We start from the raw sequence: 25715 nt of genomic DNA on the forward strand, positions 1-25715 counted from the left end.
AACACCACCACCACACTGCCACCACAACCACCGCCACCACACTGCTGCCACCACCACGCTGACCTTGCCGCCTCCACCGCCACCACACTGCTGCCTCCCACGTTGCCTCCGACATCACCAAGTAAGTGCGGTTTTTTTTTTGTTAAATTAGTTTTGAAATTGAAACTAATTGAATTAAACTATAAAATTAAATAGTTATCTTTCCTTTATTGTTATTGTTGATCGATTAAATTGATTGGATTTTGTTTTAGAATTGAATTAGTTAGTAAATTAGGTTATGTGTTAGCTTTTTATTAAAATTAAATGAATTAGTGTAGAATTTGTTAGTTTTTCTATTAAAATTCATGTTAATTAGTTGTTATTATGTAAATTTTGGTATTGTTATATGTTGTTTGCGAAAGAAAGTTGATTGGGATTGATTTTAGAGTCGAAATTTGGTCTTGTTAATCGGATTGGGAGTGAATTTGAAGGGTTTTAAGGCCGAAACCACGACCAAACGTTGGAAATGGAGGTTTGGCCGTGGGTGAAACGTTGGAATTCAACGTGCCACTGCAGTGCAACGATGGAATTGGAGGTTTGGCTGCGGTCAAACGTTTAATTCTCACGTTTGACCGTGGTCAAACGTTGGAAATAATTGTTTGGCCGTGGTCAAACATCCATTTTCATTGTTTGTCCGCGGTAAAAAAAAAAATGTTTGCCCGCGGTAAAAAAAAAATGTTTAGCCACCGTCAACTAAGGGATTTTTTTTGTTCAACCGCGGTCAAAGAAGGGGTTTGTTTTGTTAGTCTGCGGTAAATTAATTTTTTTTTTTAAAAAACCGTGTTTTATGCTATTATTTGCCGATTTTTGTTACTTTATATGATATTTAGTCGATTAACGTGTTTTCTAACAACTTCCAATTTCCTAATGCAGATGGCAGATCGAAATGAGAGAGGAAAGGCAATCATGAATGCTCGCCTCCGCCTAACATACACGACCCGTCGGGCGTAATGTTACGGGCTCGGCGTCGTTTGCGAGTTAAACGGCCCCAAGCAGCCACCCCCACTTCGAGAGACGTACGGAATGGTTATGATGCCTACTCCCGGTCACGTCGTTAGCGAGTTGGAGGAGGCGAGGTCTCGGGAGGTTCTTTGGTAGTTACCAAGCATGATAGAGAGGATGAGCGTCGGATGACGGTTGGGGGAGGAGGAGGAGGATCTTTGGAGAGTATGTGGTCAACCGAACCGGCACCGCCGAGAGTGTTGAGTCCGAAGTTGGGCCGGGATAGTAGAGGACGTTATTCGAGTGTTAGAGAGTCCTCTAGCACCGATAGGTCGAGGAGGCCGAGTAGGGATAGTTCTTGGATCCGAGAGAGCCCGTTCTGGTGGTCCTAGGAACATTAGCACCCTACGGAGTTTTGGTGGTCACGTTGCGTTCAGTAGTTGGTCGGACCCTAACCTGGAGAATATGAGGTCGTGGATCAAGCTCTACGAGAGGCCGAAAGCTGCGAGGGAGATTAGGCACATGGTTCTCACTGAGGGTGTTGCAGCTAGGGTACAGGCGAGCGGGCTTGGGGTTTTGAAGGAATGTTTTACCACCGGTCTAGATGATAACCTCCTTAGTGCTTTTATCGAGAGGTGGCACCCGGATACTAACACTTTCCATATGCCTTTTGGAGAGATTAGTATCATGCTCCATGATGTCCAGCATATTCTTGGGATACCTGTTAGTGGTGATCGGGTTCTTGTGGCCGGTTCGGGCGAGGATGATGACAGTGGTTTGCGGGGCAAGATTGCGAGGTTTTATGGAGTTCCTGAGTCCGATGTTGCACCACCGCTCTACAAGAATGGCGGTATACTAACATCGGAGTTGAGGCAGGTTGTTTACCTAGGGAACGAGCATGACTCGTTACGGGCTTACCTCTTGATGTTACTGGGTCATACTCTTTTCATGGATAAGAGTGGTGATAGGGTGTCCGCTCAGTTGTTGCCCTTGTTTGATAGTCTTGAGCGGGTTGGTTCATATGCTTGGGGTGCGTCTTGTTTGGCTTACTTGTACCGACAGCTAGCGATAGCATCGTGCCGAGATAGTGCTGGTGTTAGTGGGTGTCTACCGTTACTCCAGGCGTTGATATACGAGTACTTTCCCAGGTTCCGACCCGGTGTTGGATTCTTTTTTGAGGACCGTCCTCTTGTTGAGGCTTGGGCCAACTTGCCTCGGAGTAAGGGCGAGTCTCGTACATAATCCACCATTTTCGGCCACTTACGTTGGAAACACTGCCACGCACGCTGAAACAATTCCTCGGTAACTGAATTGATCACCCTAAACCAACCGTCTTCTTCGTTTGAGATGACAAATTTCCTCATACTTTCAGTTTGGTATGTTGTCAAGGTTTTTGCATTGACGGCTTTGTTCACATGCCATCGACACAACAAATGCTCAGCCCGGGGAAATACTTGCTCAAGAGCGCTGATCAAACCCAATTCCCGGTCGGTGACAAATACAGCAGGGGACGCTACTCCGGTGGCATCTAAAATCGCAGCTAACTTTCTCAACAGCCACTTGTAATTCACGTCAGACTCGGTAGGAATCATCGCACATGCAATTAAGAAGGACGATCCCGTGGGTGTCACACCAACCATCTCATTGAGTGGATTCTTGTAAATGTTGGTTTTATAAGTCGAATCCATGAGGACCACATAAGGATAAGCCCGGAACAACTTAATCGCTTCAGGATGAGCCATGAAAATGTGAGTCAACTCTTTTGACTCCTCGGAATCAATCTCGTAGAAGTGGACGTATTTCGCTGCCACCCCTAGAGCCAACATTTGCTGAGCGGTGTTTCTTTCACCCATTTCTTCTTTCTTAATTTTCCTTGTTTCATTATATAGTTGGGTGCTTGACGGTTGAGGTTTTTCGGGGGATCTCAAATGAAGACCATTTTTAATATCCCTCGGTTGAACCCCGGCCAATGTTTGTTGCCTAACATATGCCTTCTCTTCCGCGTCCAATCCCGCAAAGTGCCGATCCCCGTCCTTATAAACGGCTACGTTGTGGTTGTGTAGTCCACCACCCTCGGAGGTTAGAATGTTCCACACCACCGTCTCTTTATCATTTTTAGACACGAAATTTTGAACGGCACGAATACGAAACTTGCATGAACACTTCTGCGACCTCCTTGGCTTTTCAAGATCGTCCGTTTCTTTTGGTTTACCATGTCTTTTACATCGAAAATAACTTGCCAACAACCCGTTCTTTTTCCTATTTTTAGCTCCGTTATTTGCTTTAACCAAAGCAAACCCATTCTCGAATGCGATTTTCTGAGCCCAATTGAAAGCTTCGTCACGCGTTTCGAAATCTATAGTAGTCTCGAACAACGGACTGTAATCAATTGGATTATCGCCAAAATCCTCCCACGATTCCTGTTACAAGCAATAACGACTATAGTAAGACAATAAAAAGGAATCATATACTACATAAATTGCGTAAAACGAAAGAAAAACATGTAAAAACGAGTAGAAAACGACTTATTCATGCCTAAAACACGAGACCCAACAAACGACCGCGGCCAAACATTACTTTCTATCGATCAACCGCGGACGAACAACGAAAACCAACTTTAATCCACGGCCAAACAATGAAAATCAACATTTGACCACGGCCAAACAATGAAATCCAACGTTTGACCACGGCCAAACATTGAATTCCAATGTTTGACCACGGCCAAACATTGGAATCCAACGTTGGACCATGGCCAAACGTGGGAATCAAACGTTGGACCATGGCCAAACGTGGAATTCCTTTGTTTGGTCCGTGGCAAACGTTGGTTTCAACGTTTGGGCGTGGTCCGAACGTTGGTTTCCAACTTTGGCCATGGTTCATCTTTCGGGGGACATTTTTCAGATTACGCAACAAATTCAAACATTCCCTACTACTAAGTTAATACGTCAATTAATTCAACTATCGAATAGAATGAACGATGCGCAAAAAAAAATTGAAAAATTAAGCAAATGATTAAGTTGTTTACGTACCGTTGAATCGAGATTAGACATATTGTTAATTGTTGTTTTTGTTGTTTGTTTTGAATTTAGTTGAGTTTCAGAGAATTTTTTTTAGAGAGAGAAAGTCATAAGGGCAGTCATCGTCTTTTTTATGAAAAACGTCGTCGATATTTACTAAAACGTCGTCGATATAAATCAGCCCCCATAAATTGAGGAAATGAAATATGAAGAGGAAACCCATGGAGGATGGAGGGTGCATGGTTTGGGGTAGGGTGTTTGGGTGAGTTTCAATTGTTTACGTTTTGGTTCGTTTCGACGGAAATTAGAAATATTCGTCGAACGCGATTTCCGAGAAAATTAAAGTTCTTAAACATGATTTTACTAAAACATTAAGTACTCATATGCCCAATATCCAAACTCGTTTACCCAACGACCGTAAGAAATGGGAAAATCCCAATTTTACGACTTTTATCCGAAATCTATTTTATCAAAGGAAAAGGTTTAAATATAGTTTAAATCACTTTTAAACATTTCTAAACTATCAAAAATAATTACATTTCTTCAAAATAAAATATGATTATATTTTATCAAATTATTATTATTTCAAAATAAATTATTATTAAATTAAAATGGATTAAAATATCACTTTTAAAATATAATAAAGGTCTTCAAATTTACGGGGTGTTACAGTCTATTTCTGGGACGATTTGGTCATTCGTTGTTGGAACGACCGCTGGGTTGCTCAGATTCTGATAGGGACGTCCAAACCGGGTGAGGTGTCCGATTTTCTTCGTCCGCTTTTCCTTCCCCGGGATGACATAGACATCCTCAACATCGTCTTGCCATATGCCGTTAATTTCAGGGTCTCGAGGATACCATAGAGAGGTATTCCTCGGTGGGTAGTTCTTGTGGGGAATATTTTTGTGAGGGCGATTTTTATGGGGGGTAGTTATTTTGAGGGTAGTTATTTTGAGGGTGATTTTCGCGAGGTCTATGCCAGAATGGTCGCGGGAGCAATCCATCCTGGGGTGGGTAGTTTTGAATGCTTGGGGAATTCTCCCTCGGACGCGGTGTTGGGGGATTGAAGATGAGTTGACGGTAGGCGTCGTCGAACCGGGTGATTCTCTTAGAGAGGCTGGCTATGGCCTCCTCAACTTGCTGAAACATAGTGAGCTTGGTGGCAGCACTGAACACGAACACTCCGTCTGAAGGATCCTTTTCCAGAACATTCACCTCGTCGTCAATTGGCAAGATGAGATGAGAGCAGTCTAGGATCGGCTCATCGTCAGAGATGGCGTGAATTCCCAGGGGATTCGTTCTGTTGTTAGGTTTAGTTGGTGGGGGTATAGGCAAATCTCCCTTCTCAATCATGTATTGAATGAGGTGCTTGAGTTTGAAGCAATTTTCGGTATCATGCCCTTTCCCTCGATGATACTGGCAGTAGGCGTTGGGGTTCCAAAATCAGGACTTCTTGGCATCGGTCGGATCCGAGGTGGGCCCAATCGGTTGTAGCTTCCCTTGGTCCATGAGCCTTTTCAAGGCACTTGCATAAGTCGACCCTATGTTGGTGAACACTCTATGGGGGCGCTCGATTTTCTTGGCAGATGGTTCGACGAGGTTAACCTCATCAATCTTGTTTGTCTGACCGTAAGGGCGAGATCCGGTTGAGGTGGATCCCTGATAACCCCTGGCAGTAGTCTTTGCTAAGACACCCTTTCGGAGGTCGTCCTCAATACATGTCCCCAGAATCTGCAGATCTTGGAAAGTTTTGATATTCTGATACCTCAGCAGGTTGGCATAAACCGGGCGGAGGTTGTTGACAAACTTTTCCACCAGAGTTGATTCACTTGGCTTACTGACCAACTGAGTACTCACCCTCCTCCAACGGGTTAGAAACTCAGTGAATCCTTCCTTGTCGTTTTGGGTTAGCACCTCGAGAGTACGGGTGTTGGCCTGGATTTCGACGTTGTCGGCATACTGTTTGGCAAACTCGACCGCGATCTCATCCCAAGTAGTAAGGTTTTTCGGGTCCAAGGAGTAGTACCATTGGCGAGGAATCGGCTCCAAAGAGGATGGGAAGATCCGGGTAAAGAGCTCCTGTTTGACTCCCTTAATGGCCATGTAGTCTTTGAAAGCACGGATGTGGTTGAGTGGGTCCTCCACTCCCTTGAACTTAGGCACATCAATCAGGGTGAAGTTGTCGAATGCTTGGTCCCCAACAGGTTCGAACCTTCGGTTATTTTCAAGGTGGATATTGTTACCCCGGGCTAGGAGCTGTTCTTCCAAGAGTTTCAGCTTCTTCTCAGTTTCAGTCATAGGTGGGGTATTTTGTTCCCCAATTTCCCTGTTCTCGAGAGCGTCGATACGGGTCTCGACGCGATCCATAGTGACCTTAAGAGCGGTAAGCAGGCTGGCTAGCTGATCAGTTGTGACATCTCTGTTGTTATCATTGTTGTTGTGGGATGAAGCTGAAGACGGGGCCATGGCTCTGAGGCAGAAAAACGGCTCACATTACAACTCAATCCGACACGGTTCCAAGACTGAACGCAGACAACACAGAGGACGAGACAAAGATCGACTCAACAAGACGGGCGACCGTGTGTGGTCCCTCGGTCGACTCGATTTATGACGTGACGGTGTTGACCGAACCTTTGACACGAGTCCAACATGACGGCGTGACGCCATTGGACGGGTCTCGTGGTGAGACGACTCATAAGTAAAGACCCATAAGTACGTTTGCTTTGACTCGATAGACAGGAGGCAGAATTGGAATGGTGGACTGAAGTTTTCGAAAATAGGAATTTTCAAAAAGATTCATTTGTCGCTTTGATGGGCGGCTTCCGAAGATAAAGATCTCCGCAAGTCGATCAGTTGAAAGGGGTTGTCTTAAGTTTATTTGCAAAAGACGGTTTGAGTTTGAGTCGGCTCGGAAAACAGTGTGTTGCTTCCCAAGATGGTTTTGAAATTCAAAATTATATGTTTTGAAAATCGAGTTTGAAATGTTTGAAAAGGTCTCGGGGACGGTGCATGGTCCTCGGGATCCGAAAGTGTCTCGAGAAAAGGGTGTGTGCTTTTCTCGGGTTTTGAAAGAGCCATTGTCGGCGCGAAACGGGTTAAAATCCGTGTCTAGACGCGGCGATTATAACGGCGTAAAAAGGTGATTTGAAACGGTTATACAAAACTGGGTTTGAAAATCGTCATTATGACGGCCTAGAAAGGCGTGTTGAAATGGTTATACAAAACCGGGTTTTGAAAATCGTCATTACGACGGCCTAGAAAGGCGTGTTGAAATGGTTATACAAAACCGGGTTTGAAAATTGTCATTACGACGGCCTAGAAAGGCGTGTTGAAATGGTTATACAAAACTGGGTTTGAAAATCGTCATTACGACGGCCTAGAAAGGTATGTTGAAATGGTTATACAAAAGCGGGTTTGAAAATCGTCATTACGACGGCCTAGAAAGGCGTGCATCGGTCGGCGAAAGACCGCGGTTTGAAATGGCCATTATAACGGCGCAAAAAGGGTGTTTTTGAAAGTTTGAAAATGACACGGAAGGACTTATGATCAAATAGCACATAAGCACTCACAGTTCATTATATTATGCATCATGTTGACACGGGTTTTGGCTTAAAAGGGTGGGTTACACACCAGGCAATCAAACCCCGATTTGCGAGAGGGATACCAATCCAAACAAAATGTGTAAGGAGGGTGCCCTAGCCTCGTGCTCGAAAGTGATGAAAGCTCTTTGACGAAACAGAAATGTGTAACGTCAATGGTATGCTTGACTTAATCGGGATTCGAAACGCGGGGATGAGAAAACTCACGCCGACGAGACGAGCGCATTGGTCGAAAAGGGTTAGGTTGTGGGCCCGGACAAAGAACCCGACCGTGACCGTAATATCAATTAATGCATTCCAACCAAGACCTCGTTCGAGTCTCACCATCTAGGGATCACAAAGACGTAAGTGTCCTAGTTTTCCCCAGCGGAGTCGCCAATCTGTGGGCATGGGCCACCTCCCGGCCTGTGGATTTGGGGCCACCTACCGGTCCGTAGTCACGGGCCACCTGCACGCCAAACCGATCTGTTGGACATGCAGCGGTCTTTTGAAAGCCACGCTCGGCGGCGTAAAAATGCTTTCGACCTGATCGTTTTAGATCGGTCGTTTTCGTCTCGGTAAGGGTCTCGAAACGATTAGAGATGTTCGGAGTCGCCACCAAGAATTTGTGGGATGTCTGGAAACCGTTCGAATTCCACTTTATACCTCGGTCAAATCGAAGAACAAAGCAGCGTTTGACATAGGTACTAAAGATAAGGAAATCGTCCCTCTTTAGCATCCTATCTCTAGAATGACTCTCGTACGCCCTGGATAAGGTCGTCCACTATCCAAAGTTTCTGAGTAAGAGGTGAAGGTACATATTGGGAAGCCCTTTAATCAGATACCAAATTCCGCCCGCGTTTAGCGGCCTCTACTGATCGATCTTGGTTGGTTGAATGCAAAAGTTGATAAAACGGTTTAAATGCATGAATGCGCATCCAATGATTTAAACCTAACATGTGAGAGCTTTCTAAGTCGGTTGATTTAATCCAAGTATCAAGTATAAGATGTCGAGTTGGATTAATGATTGATTTGCATGCAAGACGGAAATTAAACATCCATTTAACGTATTAGATTTAGGGTGCATAACATGATCCATTTGTCTTAGTAAGGCATTTTGCAAATATGGTTTTGAATAATCGAATCTGATCCGTCCTGTATCCGGGTTAACCAGAGTCGAGATCGTCCTAGACTAATGCTGGAAGGGGATAGGCCCTGTACCAGGCGGCCATAAGAGGCGCGAGCCAGCCGGCGGTGTAAGGGGCCTCCCTCTGGTTTTGAAAATGAGAAAGAAAAGGCCTGCTTGAGGCGCGGGTTAGCCAACGGTTGTATGCCGTGTTCTGACTGTTTAGAAAACGTTATAAAACGTGTTAAAATTGGGTTTTTGAACCCGGTTTGATTTTGAAAGGGTCGTTTAGACCGCCTTTGTTGATTTGAAGAACTAGACTCGAATAATCATCATAATTTGATAATATTCGGTGTCGGGTTCGATTTGACAAACTTGACATGAATAATTTTGAAAATGATTATGGACTAATTGTTTTAAGTCCATTTTGAATGTAATTAGTCGATACTCATCATCGTACACGGGTTAAAATCCGGCATGGTATGTAGAACCAAGGATGATTTCGTGTTGGTGACTAATATGTTTGTTTGAAAATATGAAGAAATGAAATAAAAGGCTTTAAAATACCTTCTAAATGTCATTAACCAAATATTATCACCGAAACACGGATTTAACCGCCATGGTATGAGGAACCAAGGGTGAAAAATATTTTATGGTTAAAACATGTGAAATGAAACAAAAGGGTTTCGAAAATACTTGAAATGGTAAAAACTGATTACAAATGTGAAGAATGGATTAAGGGAAATGACGAGAACAAACACGGTTGATCTCTGGTCTGAGTACCCCATTTAGGCGCGAGCCATTTGGCAACCTAAGGGGCTTCTGCCTCAGACCAAAAATCGGTTTTGGCTCATTTATTCCATGTTTTGGTTCATGTTATGCATGTTTTAGCATGTTAGAGTCATGAAACAAATGAAAACATAATGAAAGTGGATTTTTACATCCTCATACTTACATGTTTGGTAATGGCGAGTGACCGACGTAAGTGTAACAACTTGTTTGATCGGAAAAAAACTCGGTTTAAAACTGTTTTGGTAAGTAAAAGAGTGTTTTAAAAGTTTAGTGATGGTGTAGTGGTCGAAGTGGTCGGTCAAGTGATTTAATGCACGATGACGGTACCAAACAATGTGTAAGGCTCGTGTTTACGATCGGTAGGTCGTAAATACGCGTCGGATTGTGACTTAAGAAGTCGAGTCGAGAATTTTAAGGGAGAAAAGAGGGGGCGGACACTCGCGTAAATCTCAAATGGGTGGCATTTGAGGGGTATTTATAGGAGAATGAGTGGTTGTGTGAGTTTTGAGCGACGTGGCCACCTGGGCTGCTCAAAGAGGCGCGAGCCACGTCGCGGGTCTTCGGTTTGTGTTGTCGCTTTCACAACAAACGCAATCATGATTTGTTCTATCCTAGGTTTTGTAGTCACATGTTTGGTACTTGACCAACATGAATCCGGGAAAACTTAGCATAGAAGGCTTTGAGATATTTTGTTTTTGTGTTTGACTCGGTTTGACTCGTTGTTGGAGTCGGGATTTGAATTTTTGTGTCGGTTTTTGGTCCGGTGTCGGTTTTGACTCTAGTTAGTGTCATCTCGACCCCGTCGTCATGCATTAAACACTCCAGGTATTTTTGAAATGTTTTGTTTTCGAAATCGTTTTAAGTTTTCCGACGTAAAGTTGTACACAAACTGTCGATCAAACGCTGCGATCCCAAAACATGTTGTAGTCCGATAATCATCGGGTGTTTGTTGGAGTCTCAGCAGATACTGGGTATCTGCAGATACCTTTAGGATGTTGGTGACCCTACATAGATTGATGTTATCTTTTGACGTTGTTGGGTATGAGTATAGCTTTGTTAGTAGTTTTGATCTTGTTTTCCGGAAGTCGTGTGGATGTCTAATGATTGGGAATTGTTGAATCACAAGTGTGGTGATGTACTTTGTTTCATGGAGTAGCTTAGATGTAAAGTCGCGTAAGTTATTTTGAGAAAATCCCTGGAGGTAATGTCGTTGTAAGATTTATTTTATTAGGAAGTTTTTGGAACCGTTTAGGATGATGTTGTATTCGAGATTTGAGTATCTGGCGTTTCCTTGTTATCTAATTTCCCTTTTTCCTTGACCATAAGCGTTACCGTTGATACCTCTCTTCCTCGCTTTGTCATGCTCCTCCTTTAAGTCTGATGCTGGTAACCTATAAAACTCTATCTTTGACATCCTTGTTGACCTGACTCCGACTCTTACCCCTAGGAAGTTCATCACAGTTCTTTTTTTGTTTAAGTTTGGGTCCTCTTAGCGTACTTTTTAATCGTAATGTCCAAGTTGTTTTTAAATTTGTGCGATTTCTAAACATTTCAAGCTACCATTTTTGGTTCGTTGTTAAAAATTTATGTTACTTCTACAAAACTTTACCTATTTTAAAGGTTTAAAAATGAAAGTAAGAATTAGTTCCCTATTTGTTCCTTGAGTATAGACTTCTTTATCATGATCTAAACCCGAGATTACTTTTAATTTTGCTCAATTTCTAACTCACTTTGATCTATTTATGATTTCCTTGTCAAAATTTAATGTTATATTTTCGAGAACTTGACTCCTTTAAGAGTTTAAAAATGAATCTTTTAATTATCATTTGGCTTTTGCAAAAGAAAGTTTGAGTGGATTATCATTTTCATTTGGTTTTAACGTTGATGGGATGTGGGACTCGTTATTAAAGGCGTCTAATAACTTGTTCTATTCTTATCGGCAAATGATTTTGTTTTGAATTTGTCTTTGACTTGGAAAGTTAGCGCTCTTGTGTGCACGACAAGAGCAATTTCGTTCCATGAAGGAGACTTATACTTTTGAAAACTCTTCATAAATGTTTTTGGAAGTATTTTGACTTTGAATTTCTGCAAATGATTTGGTATTTGACCTTGTCTCTGTTTTGGAATGTTGATGTTCTTGAATGCGCAAGGAGAACACTTTCGTTCCTTTGATGAGAATCTGGTGCTGTTGGAAAATCCTACTTGAAACTTTTGAAGGAATTTTATTTCTTACAATGAGTAACCTTTTAATGTTTTAGTTACCGATTTCAAAAATTCCGACTTTATCCTTATAACCTTTCATTTCCTACTTTCAAGTTTCGAGGACGAAACTTATTGAAAGATGGGGGGATTGTAACACCCGTGAGTTTTCCATTTAGCATTTATAATTTAACTAACCATTCCATTACTTTATTTTATATTTTAAATTGCTTAATTTAATTAATTACATTTTTGAGCCTAATATTTATAAAATTATATTTTTAATATTTAATTTATATAAAATACATACTTTTAGTCGGATAGTAATAATAGTGAAAATAATAATAATAATAATAAATTTCGTCTTAAATTATAGTAGATTTAAGACGTATTTCCGTCTAGCAAAAGATCGTCACATTTCTCATGTGAGACTAATTTAATCCGGACCAATAAAAAATCGACAACACACTCACCTACCTCTCTTACACTCTATACTTAAATTAATTCTTTATTCCCTCTATCCTTCACTCTTTGTACCCGTCACTTACTCTCTCCCTTCTTTCTATTTGTTTCGATCAAACAACGAGCAACACACAGTACTCAAATACAAACCATGAACACCATTGTAGTTACCCAGTATCTGCCGAGTCCCCAATAAACACCCGATGATTATCGGACTACAACATGCTTATGAATCGAAACGTTTAATCGACAGTTTTGTACAACTATACGTCGAAAAACATAAAACGATTTCGAAAACAAAACTTTTCAAAAGTACCTGGAGTGTTTAATGCATGACGACGGGGTCGCAATGACACTAACTAGAGTCAAAACTGACACCGGACCAAAAACCGACTCAAAATTCAAATCCCGACTCCAACAACGAGTCAAAGTTAGTCAAACACAAAAAACAAAACTTTTAAAGACTTCCATGTTAAGTATTTCCCGGAATTCTTCATGGTCAAGCACAAATCATGTCATCCTAAACATAGGATAGAACAAATCATGATTTAAATTGCGTGATAGTGACAAGACACTTCGAAGACACGCGAATTAGCTCGCGCCTCTTCAAGTAGCCTATGCGGCCACGTCGCTCAAAACGTACACAACCACCCATTTCTCTATAAATACCCACCTTCACACACCATAACACCTTACGCGAGAGTCTGCCCCCTCATTTCTCCCTTGAAATTCTAGACTTGACTTCTTAAGTCACAAACCGACACGTGTTTTCGACCTACCGATCGAAAACACAAGCCTTACACATTGTTTGGTACCGTCATCGTGCATTAAATCACTTGACCGACCATCTCGACCTAACTCGGTAAATGGATGTTTAATTTCCGTCTTGCATGTAAATCAACTTTAAATCCAACTCGACATCAAATACTTGATACATGGATTAAACAACCGACATAGAAAGCTCACATGTTAGGTTCAAACTTGTGGATGCGCATTCATGCATTTACCCATTTTATCAACTTTTGCATTTAACCAACCAAGATCGATCAGTAGAGGCCGCTACCGCGGGCGGGATTGGGTGTCCGATTAAAGGGCTTCCCAATATGTACCTTCACCTCTTACTCATAAACTTTAGATAGTGAACGACCTTATCCAGGGCGTACGAGAGTCATTTTAGAGATATGATGCTGAAGAGGGACGACTCCTTATCTTTAGTACCTATGTCAAACACCTCCTTTTGCCTTGGTTGACCTAGGTATAAAGTGGATTCGAACGGGTTCCAAGCATCCCACAAATTCATGGTGGCGACTCTGAACATCTCTTGCATCGTTTCGAGACCCTTGCCGAGATGAAACCGACCGATCTAAAACGATCCGGTCGAAAGCATTTTTTACGCCGCCGAGCGTGGCTTTCAAAAGACCGTTGCATGTCCACATTTTGGCTTGACGTGTAGGTGGCCCGTGACTACAGACTGGTAGGTGGCTCTCGCCTATAGACCGGTGTGTGGCCCATGTCCACAGATTGGCGACTCTGCTAGGGAAAACTAGGACACTTGTGTCTTTGTGATCCCTAGATGGTGAGACTCGAACGAGGTCTTGGTTGAAATGCATTAATTGATATTACGGTCATAGTCGGGTTCCTTGTCCGGCCCACAACCTAACCCTTTTCGACCAATTGGCTTATCTCGTCGGGGTGAGTTTTCTCATACCCGCATTTCGAATCCCGATTGAGTCAAGCATACTGTTGACGTTACGCATTTCTGTTTCATCAAAGAGCTTTCATCACCTTCGAGCACGAGGCTAGGGCACCCTCCTTACACATTTTGTTTGGATTGGTATCCCTCTCGAAAATCGAGATTTGATTGCTTGGTGTGTAACCCACCCTTTTAAGCCAAAACCCGTGTCAGCATTAGGCATAATATAATGAAACTATGAGTGCTTATGTGTTATGTGATCATAAGTCCTTCAGTGTTATTCCAAACTTTCAAAACACTGTTTTGCGCCGTTATAATGGCCGTTTCAAACCTCGGTCTTTCGCCGACCGTTGCATTTCAAAAAACACGCCTTTCTAGGCCGTCGTAATGGCGATTTTTAAACCCAGTTTTCTACAACCATTTCAACACGCCTGTATAGGCCGTCGTAATGACAATTTTCAAACCTGGTTTTCTACAACCATTTCAACACGCCTTTCTTGGCCGTCGTAATGACGATTTTCAAACCCGGTTTTCTACAACCATTTCAACACGTCTTTCTAGGCCGTCGTAATGACAATTTTCAAACACGGTTTTCTACAATCATTTCAAAAACACCTTTTTACGCCGTTATAATCGCCGCATCAAGACATGGATTTTAACCCGTCTCGCGCCGACACAATGGCTCTTTCAAAACCTGAGAAAAGCACACACGTCTTTTTCAAAACATTTTCAAACCCCGAGGAAAATACACCGTCCCCGAGACCTTGTCAAACATTTCAAAACTCGATATTCAAAACATACAATTTTTAATTTAAAAAAAAAAAACGTCTTTGGAAGCAGTACATTGTTTTCAGAGCCAACTCAAACTCAAACCGTCTTTTGAAAACAAACTTAAGACAACCTTTCCAACTGGTCGACTTCTGAAGATCCCTATTCTTCGGGTGCCGTCCATAAAGCGACAAACGAATCTTTTGAAAATCTCAATTTTCAAAAACTCCAGTCTACCATTCCAATTCCGCCTCGTGTCTATCGAGTTGAAGCAAGCATACTTATGGGTCTTTACTTATGACTCGTCTCACCCCGAGACTCGTTCAACGGCGTCACACCACTACGTTGAACATGAGTCAAAGTCCAGTCAACACCGTCACATTATAAATCGAGTCAGCATCGAGGCAGTACACAAGGTTGCCCTCGTCGCGTTGAGTCTGATCTGTTTTTCTGTCCTTTGTGTTATCTATGTTTAATCATTAAACTGTGTTGGATTAAGATGTAATGTAAGCCGTTTTTCTACCTTAGAGCCAAGGCCTCGTCTTCAGCTTCATCCAACAACAACAATGACAACAAAGATGTTACAACTGCTCAGCTAGCCAGCCTGCTGACCGCTCTTAAGGTCACCCCAGACTGTGTCGAGACCCGTATCGACACCCTGGAAAACAAGGGAACCGGAGAACACAACACTCCGCCTTTGACTGAAACTGAGAAAAGGCTCAAGCTTTTGGAGGAACAACTCCTAGCCCATGGTAACAATATCCACCTTGAGAACAATCGAAGATTCGAACGCGTTGGGGATCAATTACCCGACAACTTTACCTTGACTTATGTACCCAAGTTCAAGGGGGTGGAGGACCCACTCAATCACATTCAGGCCTTCAAAGACTATATGTCCATCAAGGGGGTCAAACAAGAACTCTTCACCCGGATCTTCCCATCATCCCTGGAACCGATTCCCCGTCAGTGGTACTATTCCCTCGACCCCATGAACCTTACTACTTGGGACAATGTCGCCGTTGAATTTGCCAAACAGTATGCCGAAAATATCGAAATCCAAGCCAATACCCGCACTCTTGAGGTCCTGACTCAGAATGATAAGGAAGGGTTCACGGAATTCCTAACCCGTTGGAGGAGGGTAAGCACTAAATTGGTCAGTAAGCCGAGTGAATCAACTCTGGTGGAGAAGTTTGTCAACAACCTCCGCAAGGTTTATGCCAACCTGCTGAGATACCAAAACATAAAAACGTTCCAGGACTTACAAATCCTCGAAACCCGCATTGAAGACGACCTCCGCAAGGGTGTCCTACTTAAAACCACCGGTAGAGGCTATCAAGGATCTACATTAATCAGATCTCACCCCTATGGTCAAACAAACAAAATTGATGAGGTCAATCTCCTCAACCCAACCACTAAGAAAACTGAGCGTCCTCAAAGGGTATTCACAAACTTGGGTTCAACCTATGCCACTGCCTTAAAAAGACTCCTGGACCAAAGGAAACTATAACCGATTGGGCCCACTCCAAACCCCTCCGAGGCTAAGAAAACCCGCTTCTGGAATCCCAATGCCTACTGCCAGTATCACCAGGGAAAGGGTCATGACACATAAGCCTGATTTAAGCTGAAGCACATCATTCAAGACATGATCAAAAAAGGAGAACTACCTTTACCTCCACCCACAAAACCAAACAACAAAACAAACCCCTTTGGAATCCTTGCTATCTCTGATGATGAGCCAACCTTGGATTGCTCGCGCCACATCCTGCCAATTGGTGATGAGGTGAATGCCTTGGAGAAGGATACCCCAGACGGGATATTCGTATTCAGCGCCACAACCATGCTTGCCATGTTCCAACAGATTGAGGAAGCCATAGCCAGTCTCTCAAAAAGGATTACCCGACTTGAGGACACCTACCACCGATTGATTTTCAACCCACAAACACCAACACCGTATCCGAGAGAGGGTCCTCCAAACACCCAAAACTACCCTCACCAAGAACGATTGCTACCGCGACCATTCTGGCATGCACCCCACAATAATCAACCCCACAAAAATTACCCTCACAAAAATTACCCTCACAAAAACTTCCCTCACAAAAACTATCCACCGAGGAATACCACTCCAATGTACCCTCGAGATCCCGAAATCAATGGTATCTAGAGAGATGACGCAGAGGATCTCTACCGGTTCCGGGAAAGGGCAAACAAGTAAAAGAGATCGGTCATCTTACCCGGTCCGGACGCCCCTACCAAAACCCGACCAATTCAACAGTCGTTCCAGCGAATGACCAAGTTGTCCCGGACGTGGACACTCAACCCAAGGTTCCCGAAAACTCTATCCTTAAGCAACTGCAAAAAGCAAAGGCCGAAATTTCAATTTGGCAACTGATTGCTACATCCTTCGAACATCGGCAAGCTTTGCTACAAGCCTTGGGAAAGTTGACAGTCCCCTCTACCTCCTCTCCTGAAGAAGTACTGGCACATATGACGAGGGATGTCCCCGACCTCAGCAACCCGGTCATCTTCTCTGACGAAGATATCCCTCCTTTCGGAGCCAACCATAACCTGGCCCTGTACATCACCGTACAATGCCTCAAGAAGAATGTGCCTATGGTTCTAGTGGATGACGGATCTGCGGTTAACGTCATTCCCCCCAAGACGGCTCACAAACTGGGTATCGAAGAAGCTAATTTGGTCCCAACTAACCAAGGAGTACGCGCCTGTGAGGACACTCATCTTAAGGTTGCAGGGCATATCACCTTGACCAATGCAACTGGACCCTTGGAAAGACAAGTCAGTTTTCAAGTGGTCGACATCGACGCCTCTTTCAACATGCTTCTGGGATGCCCCTGGATTCACGCCGTCAAGGCCGTCACCTCCACCCTGCATCAGAAAATCAGGGTCCCTTTTAACGGGAAGACAATCAAAATTCCCGCTTCCCCGATCAAGGCTATCATGAAGAAGGGAATAGCCTCTCAAGTCATTGCGGAAGACGACAACGAAATGTAGGGATTCCAAGCTGTGAATACCCTAACTGATGAATCGGCATCCTTTGATTGTGACCCGTTCTCCAACCTCACAGTCAACCGGATATTGATGCACCAGGGTTATTTCCCGGGTCTACCTCTCAATCCGCTGAAAAGCACCTTGCCTCCTTTGAAACAGGCTAAGGTCCCCAACAACCCCTTCGGGCTAGGCTATAAGCCTACCGATGAAGACATCCAAGAGATGAACTTCCTAATACGGAAGCGCAAAAAGCAAGGAGTCATCCTCCGTCCATACCATTTGACTCTCAATGGATCTTCGTCCCCGAGGGAGAATCCGAGCTCTACAACGGCTTTCCTGAGCCAATCTACGACTCCGTATCCAAGGTCAGACGCCCGGGTGTAGAAGTCTTCGAAGACTGCTACTTCATCCCCCACAGCACCAAAGCTGCGTCGAACAAATCTGAGCCGACCCCATGCCTCGACGGACAAGCCGCCAGTCTCCTCTTCGGAGAGGACAACATCAAGCATCTCGGCTATGAGGACATCATCGACATTGCTCTAAAAGACAACCAGTTCGATCCCACCACCTTAATCTCTGATACTGACCCGGAGAAAGCTACATAAGGCTGGAGGAAAACTGTCAAGTGGACCGATCGCCAAGGCCGCATCCTCAAGGTCATAACTGGAGAAGGCCCTATGTTCAAAGAGGAAAGTGAAGAAGAGTCTAAGTCAGAGTCAGAGTCAGAGTATGTCCTAGCTCCTAGCGCTCCTGATGTTCCAGTCAAAGTTCTAATTCCACTATTTTATCACAAATTTGTGGCTGCTTCAGAGGCAGAGTTAACTAAGGTTATCCCCACTCCCATGGAAGGTAGCAACCTGGAGCTTGTTCCAGGGGCCACCTCCTCTGCTATGTCGCCTCTGACTGCCCATGAGATGTCTGTCCTATCCGAGCTTTTCGCTCAAGTCGACTTAATGAACACTAAGTTTGCTTGTGACTCATCTCAATTTAATTGCAATGCAATTCTGAACGAACATGAGGAATTTGACTTGAGTGACTACCCACCTCAAATAGCCAAAGAACTTGACAAACGAGAGGATAGGACCCCTATCATTGAGGAGACCAAACCTATTAACTTAGAACCAACAACACACCTCAAGAACTTAGAATAGGGACCACCATTGACCCCTCGGAAAGACAACAGTTCATCAACCTCCTACACGAATACAAGGACGTATTCGCCTGGTCCTACAAAGACATGCCGGGGATCGACAGGGAGATTGCAGAACACAGGATACCCATCAAACCCAGAGCTAAAGTAAGATTCATTAACCTCATATTAGACACTTCTAATAACTATATATTTTAGTTTAGTCATAAACTAATCTAGATCTTATATATGCAAAACAAAAATGATACACAGTAAGAAGAAATCGATTAATCTTACATTGCGGGCCGAAATGGTTTATACTAATTGGTATCCTACCAAGTTAATCTTCTTCAAGAAAAAAAAATCCAAGTGCCCAAGAAAACCCTAGATCCAATGATGGGATCTACTCCTTAAGGATTGTACCAAGTAAATCACTCTTAAATCCTATACTAATTTTGTACTAGAAATAGTATAAGAATCCTATAAAAGACTTAATATTATTTGGTTACTACTTCTAGTAATGATATAATATTATTTAAGATTTTGTGAGTTTTTTCCTCCTTAAGTTTTCGACTACAAAAACTAGAGAGAATAATGAATTATACATCTCATAATATATAAGAATGAATTGTGAAAAATAAGAAGAGAAAAACTTCTCATCTTTTGCATAAGGTGGCTGGGTAGGATGGGAGAAGAGTGCCCAATAAATGCATACATTTGTTCTTCTCAAGATACATAGGGTAGGGCTAGTTTTAGGTCTATTTAGAAACATAATCATTGTGTCTAATTCTCAATTAGAGCAACAATTAAGTCCTAAAACTACCCAACCCCCTCCACTTTCACGGCACACATAATATTAAGTGGTACCATTTTAAGTTTTGTTAATTGTCAATTTGTATGGTGTGACATATTGGACTTGTTTCTAGACATGTAATTAAATAATGCATTTTTAACTTATTAAAATTCATTATATATAAATTAAATAAATCACATACAAAATTAACTAGTAATTCAAAATTACAAGTACTTAAAATGGGTCATAGAATTATAAATCACAACAACTTGTATTTATAATAAACCATTCATTCTTATAATAATTGTTTCATAAACAATAAATTAAACCTAAGCAATAAAACAATTTAATTACTTAGTACGAATATTATTTAATCGAATTACAATAAGATACGTATTCTTACTCACAAAATCATTTGTCAATTTTAAGGAATTAATTAACTTGTATCAGCATACAATTAATTAATTAATCAATTAAGAATGTTTCCCTAGAGGTATGACCTTAAGGGATCAACTGATCACCACCGTCATACGACAATAATGTCAAACTCTAGCCAGCCAATCATTACCGAGTAATGTGGATCAGTTGACAATAAAATATTTTTTTCCCTTTAGTATTCTTAATATGAGATTTAAGTATGCGTCACCAATTCTCTTGTCCTATTACTATCTCCCATTCAATGTAAGGTGTCTTGCAGGTCGTACTTGCATTTGATCATATCAAGAGTGGTTTCCTCGATTTGGAGAATAACTGTCTGACCGGAATTATCTACCACAGATACCTTCCGAGCGTGGCCACGCATTTCCAGTTCATTACTCCTCGAGTGGCCTTGAGATATAAGATAACCATGACGGGGATGGACAATTCCTATCGCACTCTTCCCTTCGAATAGCCACAACTCATCATGACCCAAAACATGCCCATATGACCCCAATTACGAAGGTCATAGAACATAAATCAAAGTCACTCTAAAACTGTGCCATCTTAGGCGAACAGTCTTTAGTCAAAGAATCGACTCATAAGAATAACATAGTTGCTCTCGCCAATACCAGGCTATAAAAATTTCAAGAACTCTATAAGTGGTCATTAGCGCCACAGAGTGTCCCTCACAGTCTGCCTATGTGATCGACTAGTCATTTCTTATGACTCTATGGCATTCGAAGTTGCCATAAATCGCATCACACTCTAGTCACTTCGAGATGTCACCTCATATAAGCAACTAGGGGCGAATACTATGTTAATTCAGTTCACTTTAATGGGGTTCAATATTGTCTCAACAACCCATTTTGGATGTAACAAAGTACAAGATGAGTTAGCTATAACTCAAACGATATATGTGATTATCACATATGAGTAGTCAATACCATATTACTACTCTATGTCTTATAATCATGTGTGTACTTATGCACTTGCCTAACGCAATAAAAGTTTAGCTTGTGAACATACCATGTGTCCAAGTGTTCAAACTTTGTGAATTGCGATTTCCTTCAATTTCACGTTATCCCTTATATCATGAATTTTGGTAAGTACGTGTCTAGTGATGCCTGTCGTTGTGTGCACCAAAAATAATATTTATAGTCCAAACTACTAGTATAGCTAGTGGCAGTCAGGGTCGAATCACAGAGAGGCGATGCAATTAATAGTTATTTTATTTAAGTCTAAAGTAACAAATGTGAGGGGGATTTGATTTGAGTTGATCTATAACTAAAGGCAATAAATGAAAAGTAAACTAAGCTAGTAGATGAAATCAAATATTAAAAGGGTGCTAAGATGGTCGGTTCATTATAGGTTCGGCGGCAACATCCTAGGTAAGTCTGAAACAATCGCGTGAGACGGGAAAATAAGAAATCCTCTCGGTCCTTTCTTAACAGGTAGCATCTTTCGATCTCGCTACAGGTCCCTAATATCACTAATGCTAACTTTCATCCTGAAAAGTGATTTAAAAGGCTAAATTAACTTCTCTCGGTCTTATTAATTTAGTCGTCTTAATTAGGCAGTCTATTTCCCTCCCCTATCTTTCGATCTTCTCGGGTCGGTCAATTCCTAAACATTCAACTAGTCGCGTGCACTCGATTCGTCAAATATATCAATTAAATTAATTAAAACGAAGGTAATCTCACGGGAGCTGGTCGATCGACCAGATAGGCCGGTCGGTCGACCATGCCGCGATTTCAGGTCTACTAATTCTAATGCCGCCTACACTACAGATTCCCTACATCCTAGCACATGGGGTTTAGCTACTCATACTGGAAATGATAACAATAATACAATTAACTAATAAAGCGATAGAATTCATGATCAAAATAACTAAACAAGCAAATAACATGAAATGATAATTGGCTTTTGGGAAACGATTCTAGCAATTCTATACTACGAACGAAATAAAGCAATAAAACTGAATAATAGAACAGAGAAATACCGAATGGAAGCAGGACTAAAGATCAAAACCGGGTGCGGAAAACAAACTTTTATTGACGGAAAATATTCTAAGCTATTGAATTAACCCTAATGAATTTTATGATAATCTCAAAACAGAATGAAAACTTGATGATAACTGCCTAACATTAGGTTACGTTATATAGGAATATAACGTAACACTTATTCCTAAACCTAATAAACAATGGGCTTTGGAATTCTCGTTCTATTTCTTTAATTTGCGCGTCATCTCGTGTGATGGTCGATCGACCATGCAAGGCAGTCGATCGACTGGCCTGCACTGAACAGTTGCTTCTGTAAGTCGTGCTCTGGTCGATCGACTATAGGAGGCAGTCGATCGACCACTATAGCTGGTAGTCCGCTTCTAATTCTTCATAAAGTTGTCTTTCAGGCCTCGAAATGTGCACCAAGTTCATTTCTTGTGTAAATACTTCATGTCAAATGTAATGCAAGGTACTCGGGGACGGATTCGGCTCGATTTCCGCTCATTTCCGCATAAATCTGCAATATTACATAAAAATACGAAAGTAGACGAAATGGGGTAAATAGTAGCAAAACTACATAATTGAGCTCTGAAATGCGTGTAAAATAGGGTGTAAAACATCATATTTAGGACACACATCAAACTTCCCCAAACCAAACCCTTGCTTGTCCCCAAGCAAGAACTAGACTTGATTCTAAAACTTAATTGGAACGAGTTAATCTCAGAGCGAAATGCAAACTGAATAGACTAAACCAATTTAATGCAACAACTAACAATAAATTAGCAATATGAATCATGCAAACGAGTTATGTAGTCGTTAAAAATTGCTGAACCGTCAACTATAGAGACTTATCAAATCGGACTCTCACGGGTCGCTCATATCACACATAAGCACAGGTGAATAATGTATAAGATAGAAAGAATTTATTTTGTAGTGACACTCACCTAACTACGACCTATAAGAACATGCCTACAATCTAATATGAAAATAATCTCTACAACCTTACATATGCATTCCAACCAAACAAATGACCATAACACATGCCGAGGTAAATATGGATATGTGAGGCTATGGGCAGGAAGGGCTAAAATAAATTTGGATAAAAATAGAGTTAAAAGCCAAGCTAGTAACTAAGGAAACCAAATTAATAACAACATCCAACTTCTTACTCAAAATTCCAATAAAAAACGGTGCTAATAGCAAGCACAAATCTCACAATCTCCGAAATAATTGTAATTCCCCAAATGATGATAATAAAGCATGGGAATAAAATCACCAACTAATCAAAACTCCAACCATGTAATTTTATTTTCTCTTTTCTCGGGCTCCAGTCGATCGACCAAGATGGCCAGTCGATCGACCGCCCTCTACAGTACAACAAGCGTTTTTTTTTCTTTTTTTCGAATCATTTTTCTTCTCTTTTTTTTTCTTTTCAATTCTATTTTTTTCTTCTTTTTTTCCTTCCTTTTTCATTTTCCCAACATCATCTCAAAATGAGCATTAGCTACCAAAAAGAAAGTAACAATCCCAAGAACATAAACTACTAGCTTGACAAGGGCAGGCTAAATGTAGGATGTAGTAACGGGACAAAAAGGCTATTTTTGGCAGTGTGAAGCTTATGGGCAAAATGAATAAAGGGGTGACCTCTTCCACATGTGTCAACTAACCACAAACCGAATGCACACAGGTATTAAGCAGATTAAGTTCATATTTATGCATATTGATATAACATGTCTCATAAGGAGTAACTACTCACATTCCTAAATGAACTGGTCACAGATGACACCAGTTATAGGCTCTAAATCTCAGAAAATGATGTAGTTTGCCAAAAATCTAAGTCAAGTCTCAAGTCCAGCAAGAATTTACGAAAACTCGTAGACTATGCATATTGATTCTACTAATAACATGTCAATTAGCAAGGCTTAGGCATAAAACAGCTGAGAATGCAATGTCATCATTGAAATACTACCGTTCCGACTCGACCTAAATGCTAAAATAAACGTGCATTTTTTTGAATTTTTGAAAATTTTCAATTAATGATTTTTTTTTTGTATTTTTGTGTATATATAGAGGAATTAAATAACAATGCAAACAAAATAATTAAACGTGAATGCAAAAACATATGAATGCAATGCAAAACCCTTCCCCAAACCAAATCACACAATGTCCTCATTGTGCAAAATCATGTAGTGAAATAAAAGGAAAACGGGAATTTGCGATAAATAACTAAAGAAGACATGAAATTAAGCTCACAAGACTGTAAGTGCAACAAAATGAAACCTCCCCAAACCAGCGTGAGCTAGGAGGTTTCAGTAGCCAGCAGTGCTACCAATAAGTACCTGAAAAGAAGCAAAAGTACCACGCGTAAATCCGAGAAAACAATTTATTAAACGCAACATTATGTGTAAAATAAAGAAACGGAAGAAAACATAAATGAGTCGGAGAATAAAGTGGAGAAAAGACTCCCTCAACTCCGCAAATCGACCAAACACAGCAGGGGAGTGATCGAAAACAGGTACAGCAGCGAACATGGTCGATCGACCACATCACCCAGTCGATCGACCAGAGTGAACAGGAACAGAAGCTCCTGGAAGACGCGGCTCAGTCGATCGACCATAGGAGGCAGTCGATCAACTGGAAAACCTGACGTAAGTTCTGATTTTCTTTGAATTAGCTCAATAAATTGAGCCAACATTGCCTATAAACCTACAAATACACATAATAACACGCCCAAAATTGCGCAAAACCCAAAGCAACAGTCTAAAGTGTTTAAAAATCCTAAGCAAACTTATTAAAATGCGGAGTCTCGCGCACTCAAAAGCAATAAAAAGTCCAAAAGCAATAAAATGAATGTTTTTGTAAAGTCTTAATCAACTAATAGTTGATCAAGAATAGCCACGGAATGGCCCACTTGCTCGGCTTCTGGCTACAAGAAGTAGCCTCTACAGTGCTCATCTCCTCAGCTGCACTCCTATCAACTTCAACATCTGCAGAACTCAATGGATCAACAGCTTCAGCATCTCCCCAATCAATAACTTCATCTAACTCGTCAAAATCCAAATCGGACTCCGTCACTTTGACTGGCTCCTCATCAGGCTCCTCATCAGTGCCATAGCTAAGACATCCTAAACCGCCTCTTTGAACAATTGGCTCCTTCACAGCTGGAGCAACATGCGGCACTTCCTTCCCCAAACCAGCTCTTGCAATATCCAAAACAGAAGAATCTTCCTCCAATTTGCTCCCAATCCGGGGCGGAGGTGTTATAGCAGAAACAAGCATAGAGGCGGGCATATCAGGAAGCACAAAATAGGATTTCTTTTCAGAAACCGTATTACAAGTGACTGGCCACATGAGGTCTTTCTTCTTAGCTGTCTGGGCAAAGACAATGGAATGCTTCCTTACTTTGAAGGCCAGAGTCCCTGAACCAACATCTATAACTGCACCAGCAGTGTGCAGAAATGGTCTACCCAATATGATAGGAATGTGGGCATCCTCGGGCATATCTAGTACAACGAAGTCAACAGGGAAAAAGAACTTTCCTATTTGCACAGGAATGTCCTCTAAGACTCCTATAAGCTGGACCGCAGATCGATCAGCCATCTGTACTGTCATGTTAGTGACTGCAAACCTAGTAAATTTCCATTTCCTAGCAAGACTCAAGGGCATTACATTAATACTGGCTCCTAGGTCACACAAGGCCTTCTCAATAGAAAAGGTGCCAATACTACATGGGACTGAAAAGCTACCTGGG

At 41.8% G+C, this 25715-nt stretch overlaps 1 protein-coding gene across 1 annotated transcript; it reads right to left on the reverse strand.

Moving 5' to 3' along the window:
• Window positions 1-2241: 2241 nt before the first annotated feature.
• LOC141637307 (protein FAR1-RELATED SEQUENCE 5-like) lies at window positions 2242-16464 on the reverse strand. The gene is made up of 4 exons (XM_074446866.1): window positions 16357-16464; window positions 16145-16237; window positions 2348-3401; window positions 2242-2255 (listed from the first exon to the last, which is right to left on the reverse strand). Exons 1-4 carry the CDS (start codon window positions 16462-16464, stop codon window positions 2242-2244), a joined length of 1269 nt encoding a protein of 422 aa, XP_074302967.1.
• Between the last annotated feature and the right edge of the window lie 9251 nt (window positions 16465-25715).

The sequence above is a fragment of the Silene latifolia genome, unplaced genomic scaffold (genome assembly GCF_048544455.1).
Source record: "Silene latifolia isolate original U9 population unplaced genomic scaffold, ASM4854445v1 chrun_scaffold_16, whole genome shotgun sequence".
In the NCBI taxonomy this organism is placed as follows: Eukaryota; Viridiplantae; Streptophyta; class Magnoliopsida; order Caryophyllales; family Caryophyllaceae; genus Silene; species Silene latifolia.

Bases quoted from the DNA above. Each gene is read 5' to 3' on its own strand.
- LOC141637307 (XM_074446866.1), bottom strand. From the start codon at position 16,464: ATGGCAAGCATGGTTGTGGCGCTGAATACGAATATCCCGTCTGGGGTA. The intron at 16,238-16,356 runs GTTGGCTCATCA...GATGTGCTTCAG, and splicing joins TGTGGCGCGAGCAATCCAAG to CTTAAATCAGGCTTATGTGT. The intron at 3,402-16,144 runs GTTTGGAGTGGG...TGCTTGTAACAG, and splicing joins GTTTTCTTAGCCTCGGAGGG to GAATCGTGGGAGGATTTTGG.